This window comes from Rhinolophus sinicus, linkage group LG04 (assembly GCF_036562045.2).
Source record: "Rhinolophus sinicus isolate RSC01 linkage group LG04, ASM3656204v1, whole genome shotgun sequence".
NCBI classification, from domain to species: domain Eukaryota; kingdom Metazoa; phylum Chordata; class Mammalia; order Chiroptera; family Rhinolophidae; genus Rhinolophus; species Rhinolophus sinicus.
Genome location: NC_133754.1, coordinates 178346333 through 178358211, shown reverse-complemented (window position 1 = coordinate 178358211; position 11879 = coordinate 178346333). Strand labels below are relative to the sequence as shown.

Genomic DNA, 11879 nt, shown 5'->3' with positions numbered 1-11879 from the left:
AAATTGTGAATGAAGAAGTTAAATTGTCACTCTTTGCAGATGACATGATGCTATATATAGAAAACCCTAAAGACTTCACCAAAAAACTTTTAGAAATAATCAACGAATACAGTAAAGTTCCCAGCTACAAAATCAACATACAAAAGTCCATTGCATTCCTATAAACTAACAATGAAATCTCAGAAAAAGAAATTAAAAAAAAAATCATTTTACAAGTGCAGCAAAAAGAATAAAATACCTAGGAATAAACTTAACCAAGGATATGAAAGACCTATATGCTGAAAATGATAAGATATTTTTTAAAGAAATTGAAGAAGCACAAAGAAATGGAAAAACATTCCGTGCTCATGGATTAGAAGATTCAACATAGTTAAAATGGCCATATTACCAAAGCAATATACAGATTTAATGCAATCCCCATCAAAACCCCAATGGCATTTTTTAAAGAAATAGAACAAAAAATCATAAGATTTGTTTGGAACCACAAAATACCCCAAATAGCCAAAGCAATCTTTAAAAAAAGAACAATTCTGGAGGTATCACACTCCCTGACTTTAGCTTGTACTACAGGGCAACAATAATCAAAACAGCATGGTACTGGCAGAAAAACAGACACATAGACCAATGGAATAGAATTGAGAACTCAGAAATAAAGCCACATAAATAGGAACAGATAATTTTGACAAAGAAGCTAAACACATACAATGGAGGAAAGACAGCCTCTTCAATAAATGGTGCTGGCAGAATTGGAAAGCCACGTGCAAAAGAGTGAAACTGGACTGCTATCTGTCACCATGTACCAAAATCAATTCAAAATGGATCAAAGACTTTAGCATAAGACCCGAAACAATAAACTGCACAGATGAAAACTTAGGTACTAAACTTATGGACCTTGGGTTCAAAGAGCATTTTATGAATTTGACTCCAAAGGCAAGGGTAGTAAAAGCTGAAATAAATGAATGGGACTATATCCAACTTAAAAGCTTCTGCACAGCAAAAGAAACAATTGACAAAATAAAGAAGCAACCAACTGAATAGAAGAAGGTTTTTGCAAACAGTGCCTCTGATAAGGGGCTAATATCCAAAATACACAAGGAACTCATGCAACTCTACAACAAAAATACAAACAACCCACTTGCAAAATGGGCAGAGGACTTGAAGAGACATTTCTCCATAGAGGACATACAAATGGCAAATAGACGTATGAAAAAATGCTCAACATCACTAATCATCAGAGAAATGCAAATAAAAATCACAATGAGATTTCACCTCACCCCAGTCAGAATGGCTATCATCAACAAGACAAATAGTAACAAGTGTTGGAGAGGCTGTGGAGAAAAAGGAACCCTCATACACTGTTGGTGGGAATGCAGACTGGTGCAGCCACTATGGAAGGCAGTGTGGAGGTTCCTCAAAGAATTACGAATAGAATTGCCATATGACCCAGCAATCCCTCTCCTGGGTATCTACCCAAAAAATCTGAAAACATTTACACATAAAGACAAATGTGCTCCAATGTTCATTGAAGCTTTATTTACAGTGGCCAACACATGGAAACAACCAAAATGTCCTTTGATAGATGAATGGATAAAGAAGTTGTGGTATATGTACACAATGGAATACTATTCGGTGCTAAGAAAAGATGAAATAGGACCATCTGTGACAACATTGATGGATCTTGAGATTATAATACTAAGTGAAATAAGTCAGACAGAAAAAGCAGAGAACCATATGATTTCACTGACATGTGGTAAATAAACCAAAAACAACAAAAGAACAAGACAAACACATGAGAAACAAAAACTCATAGACACAGACAATAGTTTAGTGGTTACCAGAGGATAAGGGAGGTGGGGGAGTGGTAGATGAGGGTAAAGGGGAACAAATACATGGTGTTGGAAGGAGAACTGACTCTGGGTGGTGAACACAATGGGATTTATTGTAATACAGAATTGTATTAAATCATCTATATGTAACTTGACTAACAATTGTCACGCCAATAAACTTTAAGAAACAAAAAGAAAAAAATGGTAACTGTGGAAGTGATGGATATGTGTATTTATATATGTTTCAGTTAAAAGTCTCATTTCTTTTTGATGGATACACTAAAAATTAGCTTGATTGTGGTGATCATTTCACCATGTATACATATCTAGTTGTACAATTTAAATATGTAAAGTGTTTAAATGTCAATTTTAGCCCAATAACCCATTTAAAAAAAACTAATCAATTCCTGGGAAATAAGGAGAGACATAAATTCTACTAACTGCAGTTTCTTAATTGAATAGACAAGAGTAATAATATCACAAAATTCTTAATTTATGCTAAAGATTTGCAAGAAAAAAGAGTGACAATAAGAATATAATCCCGTTAACAGATATTTACTGAGCACTTTCCCATGCCGGCCTCAAAATTAACAGGCTAGCGCCTGGTGATAAACGCGTGTGTTATAAAGATGAGCTAACATCATTGAAACAAGACTGTTGCTCTTTTGATGAGTTTCTCCAGGGCACCCTTCATGTCTCTGTTCCTCAGGCTATAAATGAAAGGGTTCAGCATTGGAGTGACCACTGTGTACATCACAGTAGCAATTATGTTGTTGTCACTGGAGGTGTTGGATGAGGGGAAAAGGTAGAGCCAAATAATTGTCCCATAGTACAGAGACACCACAGTGAGGTGGGAGCCACAGGTGGACAAGCCTTTGCAGATGCCCTTGGTAGATGGAACCCTGAGGATGGTGGCCCCAATGAGGCCATAAGAGATCAGGATGCATATTAGTGGGAGAGTAACAACTGCCGATCCTAATGTGAAAATGAGCAGCTCATTGAGGGAGGTGTCAGAGCAGGACAACTTGAGCAGGACACCAACGTCACAGAAGAAATGGGGGATGGAGTTGTCATCACAAAAGGACAGTTGGGTCAGGAGAAGGGTGTGGGACAGGGCACTGGCACAGGAGAGGAGCCAGGACCCGCTTACTAGTAAGATACACAGTCCCTCTCTCATGATGGTCATGTAATGGAGGGGGTGACAGATGGCAACGTACCGATCATATGCCATTGAGGCAAGAAGGAAGTTGTCCAAAGAGGCAAAAAATACGGAAAAACACATCTGTGTTACACACCCTGCATAGGGGATGGATTGGTCCTGAGTCTGCATGTTCACGAGCATCTTAGGGATGGTGACAGATGAGAAGCAGATGTCAGAGAAGGCCAAGTGTCTGAGGAAGAAGTACATGGGCGTGTGCAGGCGAGCGTCCAGCCTGATGAGCAGGATGAGGAGCAGGTTCCCCAGCACCGTGGTCAGGTACATGCCCAGGAACAGGACGAAGAACACGCCCTGCTGCTCGGGCCTGATGGGGAGCCCCCGCAGGAGGAAGTGGGACACGCTGCTCTGGTTCTCAGGCCTCATGCAGCCCCTGTGTCTGCTGGGGATGAAAGGACAGTGAAAAAAGCACAACAACAACCAGTGAACCTAGGAGCTGTCCTACCTGAGGTGACATTGTTTCCATTAATAAATAATGCAAAGATCTCTCTTAAAGAACTCGGTGTGTTGTGTTCAGTGGAGCTCAGGCAAACACAACTGAGTTAGTAAATATTTCCTGGGCCCGAGGCTTGATGCCTTTGATGAGGGTGTGGGACTGTTCTAGGAATTACAGGCAGGACATCACCGAGCAGCCAGGCGGCTTATTCCTCATTTCCCCAAGGCTCGGGGTTAAAGTGTGAGAGTCATTGGCCAGTGGTGATTGCAGTGTCCCTGTCCTTAGGAGCTAGTAATGAGAGGTGACTTCAGCAAGAGCACAGAGAGGTGATGAGCTCCGGTGTACACACACACACACACACACACACACACACACACACACACACCTGCTCCCGAGGAAGGATGTCCAGTTCTGCTCTGAATTCTATGCTGAAGTCATCTAGCTTCCAGGAGTGGGGACTGGTTTCTCAGCTTCTCTGTAGATATCTAGACACTGATTTAGCCTACAAGGTCTGTGATACAAACCTCTCACTGACATCAGAGAAAAGGCAACAACCTACTCTTCTCATTTCACCACCTTCACAAATGCAGATGTAAAGACTCCACTCTACCCCTAGGGAAAGGACCCAAGGGGACAGGGCACCAAACTCTAAGTTAGAGACATGCATTAATCATGTATTAATTGCTCAGTGTACTGCTCGCTCCCTCCAAGACAGATGCCCTAGGGCAGTAGTCACTCAACTTTAGAGGTCAGCAGAATCACCTGGAGAGCTTGTTAAAGATTCAGATCGCAGCTCTACCCCCAGAGATGGTCCTTCATGAGACCTGGGACCCGGTATCTCCGCGGCAGATGGTTCTGAGGGCTCACTCTGAGGAAACACTGTCCTTTAGAAGAACGTCAGGGTGGATGCCCTATGAGTGCATCCCAAAGAAGATGCAGAAAGACGTCCTACTGGCCCTTCCCTACCAGATTTAATTTTCCCCCAGTTGGGTCATAGCTTGAGATGAGAAGAGCAGTTTTTCCTCCCAGGGGTATTCCTTTTTGGTTTTGTGCTTATAAAATTAATTCAGCTTCATGATGAAAATCCAAATAATGTAGATGTGAAAACAAAGGATAGCGGCAAAGGACTTCATGCTTACCTTAGTTATTTATATCCTTCTACAATGGTTTCTTATTCATAAAATTGTATGTTTATATAAATGAGATTATTTTTTATAGTTTTTATAGCCTATTTTGTACAATAATTTATTGTAATAATATTTGCATTCCTATTTCTGTGCATATCAATATATAGAATACATAGAATATCAATATTTTGATCTGCTTTAAAGTCTTAGTCAATCTCTTATTGAATAACACAGAGATTCAGTGTGAAACTTTGTTAAAGATTGTACTGTGCCTTGAACTTTTCTGGTAGTTATCTGATCAAGGCAACTTCAGTATATCCCACAACATCAATTTTAATGGACTCCATTGTCTTAGTATCTGTGTGCCAGTGTCTTGCTCTTTTAAAAACACAAGAATCTAAGTTTCAAAATACAAGAAGAGAGGAAATCAAAGTGGAAACATGTGGAAAGCAAGGCAGCAAAGCCAGATTGTTTGCATTTACTCATAGCCTAAGTCAAAGCTTATAGATTAAATAAATGAGTAATAAAGGAAAGTAGATATTATAATGTTTGACGCATATATGAAATATGAAACTCCTTCAAATATTTTGATTTCAATCTTCACACCCCAAACTGACAAGAATTGCGGCACCACCACAGCCTTAATTGTCACTCTACCTGCTGGTTACGTGCTAATTAGTTTTGTATTTATAAAGTGGAGCAAACATATTGCACTTTGCATAGGGCAGACTCAAAAAAGAGATGTAAAGATGGGAGTAAAAATTTCATGACCATAATGAGAACAATATGGATTGGATTCAAGACAAACACTATCTTACGGGCTATGTCAAGACACATGGCAACTCAAATGAGGACTTTTCGATGAGTGACATTATATAACAAAATTGTTTAATGTCCTGTCAGGAACTAAGGTGTCTGTTTGTGGATGTAGATATACTCTGATATCAACCAGTGCTTTATAACAAATTTACATTTTATGGTGCATCATGTTTGAAACAATTGTTAGTTCAAATAGTAAAATATGTTTTTGAGTGACATTAGCAAAATTACAAGTCACACTGCAATCCCACCAGGCTGGATGGAAACAAGAAGCCACCTATGGAAAAAGGATGTAATTCTTTCAAAGCTGAGGTTCATTTTCATTGAACTATGTAGTCTCGGGTGATGACACAAAGCATGGTATGTAGTACCTGATATAGCTACGTTATTTATGAAAGAGAAAAGAAAGTCAGGGAACAACCTCTGGTATTAGAGATTGGAAAAAAGGAATTTACTGCAGCCAGAATTAATCTGAAAATATCAACATGAACCACAGACTTCTCTATTGCTAAAATAATTTCAGCATTCTCTTGCTTCACTCTCCCCTCTCGCAGAAGTCATGTGAGGTGTTATAAATGTGGCTCCCACGACCTCCATGATGTAATTCTTTACACCAGTCTCTTCAAAGCGCAGTTCATAGATCATTAGCACCAGCATCACGTGGAGTCCCGTCATCGTGCATGCAAATTTCGGGGTCCCACCCAGGACTACAATCGGGATCCATGGTGGTAGACTCTAGGAATCTGTGTTTTCACGAGTTTCTGGGAACTCTTGTGCACATAGAGTTTGAGAAGCTTTGCTTTATGCTTCACCAGGCCAGACAGATGCCCATGAAGAACAGTCAGTACTGAAATTGGAGTGGCATTTGTAGGAAAGCAATTACGTGTTCAGAGAGTATCCCCTGTATTTTGGTTGTATTTACAAAGGAGGCCAGCATGAAGCATGCTTTCATAATGATTCTGTATGGGGGCTGAGACATATCAACCACACGGTGTCGGCAAAGGTGGGGGAGGGGACCCAATGCCAGTCTTGGTCTCCTCCAGGACCTTCATCTTGAGAGCTGTTTTGACATTTTATATCATGGGCAGAGAGTCATACATTTCCTGTTACTTAAGAGACATGTAGTTTGGATTCTTTGATTTCAATAGATACAAGATTAAAAGAAAGCCCACTAAAGTCTGCGTTAAGAGACTGTAATCGAGTAATACAGCTAATTCTTTTGTTTTGAGGTGTTTTAAAGCCTGAGATTACAATCCCAAAATATGAGAGTTTTCCAAAATCTCTTGAAGTAAAAGAGATAACCCGCTGAAGAACCATTTCCCCTGTAAAGCTTTTGCTGACATCAAGGCAGCGTTAACTAGTAATAAATCCTCCATTGTGCTGCTACCATTTATTATAATTATGTTGTTGTCGCCACGCCTCAGTTTCCTCAACTGAGAAATACAGATAACAAAGGCATATGCTTCATAGGATTATTATGAGGATTAAAAGAGATGATACAGGTAAATCCCTTAATATAGTGCCTAATACACAGCAATCATGCAGAAGCCTGGTGATTATTAGGAGTCGTATATTGAAGCACTTTTTACTACTCGTACGTACTTTTCAGTTCACCTGTCTCCAAACTACTAGAATGTTCCCTTCTGTAGCATGGATGTCCAGTGTTTATCCAGCTCTGTCTGACCAGGGCTAGGCACCCTGATGTCTGACAGAGGTTAGGTGACTTGTTAAGTGGCTTTTCAACAACAGAATCTATAAAACAAGGAATGTCTCACTGTTTTTCTAGTATAACTCCAACCTTTTTATCCTTAATTTTTTATCCTTAATGACAAAAATTAAAATTTGTGTAAACTTGAGTTCCCTCCTGATTTCATTTTAGCTTCTTCCTCAAAAAAACTTTTGGATTCTAAGATACTAATCAAAACAACACTTGCAGTTTTTTTTCCTTCAAAATGTGACTCTAACTCTTTAGTATTTCCTCTCATCCACATTACATTTTTCACAAAATAGGATCATTTTTTACTCGTAATATTCACACCAGAGTTGAAACTTCATATATTTATATATATAAAATATTCAATTTACTTATATGTAATTTTGAACATATGTACAATATGTATAATACATAGAAAAAATATATGTACATATAAAATCCAGAGTTAAAATACAAAAGCTGAACTCCTAATTCTGTAATGTTATGATTCCTTTCCCCTGAGAAAGGTCTGTCTGTTGTTACATTTTTTAACTGTGTTTTGTTTTGTTTTGTTTAGTTTCAGTTGTACAAAACAATGCAATAGTTAGACATTTACACCCCTCACAAAGTGATAACCCCCGTCCTCCAATCTACTACCCCTCTGACATCGTATATCATTATTACACTGCTATTGACTATTCCCTATGCTGTACTCCACATCCCATAACTGTATACATATATACAGTTATATATATATATATATATATATATATATATATATATATACATATATGTATATAAAGAATTAATGTTTCCTTTAACTTTGAGAACTATACGAAATGGTCAATTGAAGTGTCAGTGGTTAGTAGCTCCCAAAACTATTTGTAAACTATGTATAGCAAACTTTGTCCTGACCCAGAGAGATGCTTCTTTGGGGAAGGTCATGAGCCAGCCCTGGCATGGCTGAGGGGAAATACCCCAATAAAGTACATACTTCCAAAGCGATTTCCAGAAGTTGTATATACATATGGAAATCAACATGGCACCTACCAGTTGGCTTTCATCTGTCCACAACCAGGGAAAGCCAATCTAGCATGTTAGGTGGTGTAAATCACTTCCCAGTAGGCAAGTGAGCTTGACATTTCTTGAGAAAACTCCACTCAGAGCAATGTTACCGACCCATTGCTAAAAATATGAATGACAGCGCTGCCTTTTTCGAGGATGGACCAGACACATAGACAGGGCCAGGCAGGTGCTCAGGGATCCATACAACAGAACTGCAGTGCAGAGAAACTGAGCCAGGTACTCATGGGTGTGTAGGCCAACCAAGGCAGGCTTTGTCTAGACCAGAAAGAAAGGGTCCTGCCCTATTCGGTTTTGTTCTGGCTCCCGGTTTAGACTGAGCCTGCAGACAAAGTGACTCCAGGCCTGAAGGTTCATCGAGCAGAGTGGGAGTGGGGGCAATCTTTGTCCTTCACAATGGAAGCGAGGATTCTCAAAGGCAGCCTCATGAGCTGTAGGTCAGGGGCCACTCTGAAGGAACATAAAACAGGTAAGAGTAAGTTATTCCTCTGACCTGTTTGTAATCTGCCCACCTACCAACTCACTCGTCCATTGCTCCGTAGTTATTGGTTCTAGTTTAAGCCAGTTAAGATGTGCTGCTGTACATAGGACAGCTGCTTTTCTTTGAATGGGGTTATCATCTGCATGCCAGTCTCCCATAGTCACCGTAACTCAGGTGTCTCTGTGCAAGTTCTGCTCCACAATTCACCCAGGATGCATAGGTAAGGAAAACTAGTATTTGATTTTCTTGGTCATTTAATGCTAAGCCAAATTTGGCATTTCATTTATTTCAAAGCAAAAATATATTAGATGTCTTATAGTTTTGCAGTTTACACAGAAGAAGAAATTGAGGTTCTGGGAAATTAATTGCCTGAGGCCACACACTGTGGCAGATACAGTTTGCAATTGGGATCTAGCTTTCACAAATACTCCTAACAGCTATGTGGTGCTGAGTCTCAGAAGTATTTGTGATCCTGTTTTTCTTTAAGTATAGCCTGAAGAAATAGAACTATGTGGTCCTTCACTGGATGACAAAAATGTTAGATTACTCGGGCTCATGATCCTACCTGGGGTCACTAAGATGAGAAGAAGTGATTTTCAGGAAGACAGATAATAAAACCATTGAATGAGAAAGTCACAAAATTCTGTGGGGGTAACGAAAGATTCCACTGTGGATGCTTTCTTTGTCTTTCTCTTTCTGTATCTGGATTGAGCCTGTGTCTTGACTGAAACTCAACACATCAGTCAGAAAGCTTCAGAGACGATTGGTCTGAGAATGAACTGCTAACGTAGGTTACGATGGTGTATAAGAGTGACCAGTGTCCCTAAACCCAGAAGAAGCTTGAGTGTATATGTAGATCAGCTGACTGACAAAATAGGTAATTTCTGGAGCAATAAAGGGCACTACAGAGTTTCCTCCCCTGATCCACCACCATCACTACCAGCAGAAACTATGAGAAGACCACTACCTGGGAGGAGAGAAAAGGAAAGCAGATACTTTACAAATTTCCAATTCTGCAACCTTTCTATGCCAGTATCTTCCAGAAATGTATAAACACTAATGAATTCCCAGTGTTTACCAGTTCACCCCAGTTGCCTCTCCCCCGGACCCTGGCAACCACCATTCTATTCTCTGGTTCATGAATTTGACTACTTTGGTTTCCACATGTAAGTGAGATCGCACAGCAGTTGTCTTTATGAGTCTGACTCATTTCACTTAGCAGAATGTACAAAGTTTCAGTTATGCCAGATGAATAAGTTCTTGAGATCTAAAGTACAGAGTGATTACTTTAGTTAAAACTACTGTACTATGTACTGATATTTGCTAAGAGGGTAGATCTTAAGTGAAGTCTTCTCACCACACATACACACACACACACACACACACACACAACAAAGTCAAATAAAATGGTCACTATGTGGAGGTGATGGATATATTATTAATTAGCTTGATTGTCGTGATCAGTTCACCACGTATACATATAAAAACATCAAGTTGTACGCTTTAAATATATAGTGTTTATATGACAGTTTTACTCCAATGAACCTGTTTTTCAAAAGAACTAATCAATTCCATGAAAATAAGGAGAGACATAAATTCTACTATGTAGTTCCTTAATCTAATAGACAAAAGCAATAATCAATAATATCACAACACATTTCAGGATTTATACTAAACAATTGCAAGGAGAAGAGAACGATTGTTACAGAATATAATTCAAGTTATCAAATATCACTGAGCACTTATTCCATGCTGGGCTCAAATTAAGGGGCCTGCGTCTGGTGATAAACGCGTCTGTCATAAAGATGAGCGAACGTCATTGAAACAAGACTTTTACTCTGTTGATGAGTTTCTCCAGGGCCCCCTTAATGTCTCTGTTCCTTAGGCTATAAATGAAAGGGTTCAGCATTGGAGTGACCACTGTGTACATCACAGAAGCAATTATGTTGTTGTCACTGGAGGTGTTGGATGAGGGGAAAAGGTAGAGCCAAATAATTGTCCCATAGTACAGAGACACCACAGTGAGGTGGGAGCCACAGGTGGACAAGGCTTTGCAGATGCCCTTGGTAGATGGAACCTTCAGGATGGTGGCCCCAATGCGGCCATAAGAGATAAAGATGAATATTAGTGGGAGAGTAATAATGGCCACTCCTGCTGTGAAAATGAGCAGCTCGTTGAGGGAGGTGTCAGAGCAGGACAACTTGAGCAGGGCACCAAGGTCACAGAAGAAATGGGGGATGGTGTCGTCATCACAAAAGGACAGCTGGGCCAGAAGAAGGGTGTGGCACAGGCCATTGGCACAGGAGAGGAGCCAGGACCCGCTTACTAGTAAGATACACAGTCCCTCTCTCATGATGGTCATGTAGCGGAGGGGGTGACAGATGGCAACGTACCGATCATATGCCATTGAGGTGAGAAGGAAATTGTCCAAAGCAGTAAAAACTATGAAAAAATACATCTGTGTTACGCACCCTGCATAGGGGATGGATTGGTCCTGAGTCAGCATGTTCACAAGCATCTTAGGGACGGTGACAGATGAGAAGCAGATATCAGAGAAGGCCAAGTGGCTGAGGAAGAAGTACATGGGCGTGTGCAGGCGAGCGTCCAGCCTGATCAGCAGGATGAGGAGCAGGTTCCCCAGCACCGTGGTCAGGTACATGCCCAGGAACAGGACGAAGAACACGCCCTGCTGCTCGGGCCTGATGGGGAGCCCCCGCAGGAGGAAGTGGGACACGCTGCTCTGGTTCTCAGGCCTCATGCTGCCCTGTGTCTGCTGGGTATGAAAAGACAGTGAAAAAAAACACAATCAATAACCATTGAACAAAGGAGCTGTCCTATCTAATGTGACATTGTTTCCATTCAATAAACAGAGCAAGATCTCTAGTGAAGAACTCAGTGTGATGTCTCAGCGGAGCTCAGGCAAACGCAACTGAGTTAGTAAATGTTTCCTTGGCCGAGGCTTGATGCCTTTGATGAGGGTATGGGACTGTTCTAGGGATTACAGGCAGGACATCACCGAGCAGCCAGGAGGCTTATTCCTCATCTCCCAAGGCTCGGGGTTAAAGTGTGAGAGTCATTGGCCAGTGGCGATTGCAGTGTCCCTGTCCTTAGGAGCTAGTAATGAGAGGTGACTTCAGCAAGAGCACAGAGAGGTGATGAGCTCCGGTGTACACACACACACACACACACACACACGCA

General features: G+C 40.6%; 2 protein-coding genes across 2 annotated transcripts; both read right to left on the bottom strand.

The window, feature by feature from the left end:
- Nucleotides 1-2466: 2466 nt before the first annotated feature.
- Nucleotides 2467-3408, bottom strand: LOC109439288 (olfactory receptor 1J4). Its single transcript, XM_019719553.2, has one exon. The coding sequence runs from the start codon at nucleotides 3406-3408 to the stop codon at nucleotides 2467-2469; it is 942 nt and encodes a 313-aa protein (XP_019575112.2).
- A 7089-nt stretch (nucleotides 3409-10497) lies between these two features.
- Nucleotides 10498-11439, bottom strand: LOC141571371 (olfactory receptor 1J4-like). Its single transcript, XM_074331592.1, has one exon. The coding sequence runs from the start codon at nucleotides 11437-11439 to the stop codon at nucleotides 10498-10500; it is 942 nt and encodes a 313-aa protein (XP_074187693.1).
- Between the last annotated feature and the right edge of the window lie 440 nt (nucleotides 11440-11879).

Excerpts from the sequence above, each read along its gene's own strand:
- LOC141571371 (XM_074331592.1), bottom strand. The coding sequence starts at position 11,439 with ATGAGGCCTGAGAACCAGAGCAGCGTGTCCCACTTCCTCCTGCGGGGG.
- LOC109439288 (XM_019719553.2), bottom strand. The coding sequence starts at position 3,408 with ATGAGGCCTGAGAACCAGAGCAGCGTGTCCCACTTCCTCCTGCGGGGG.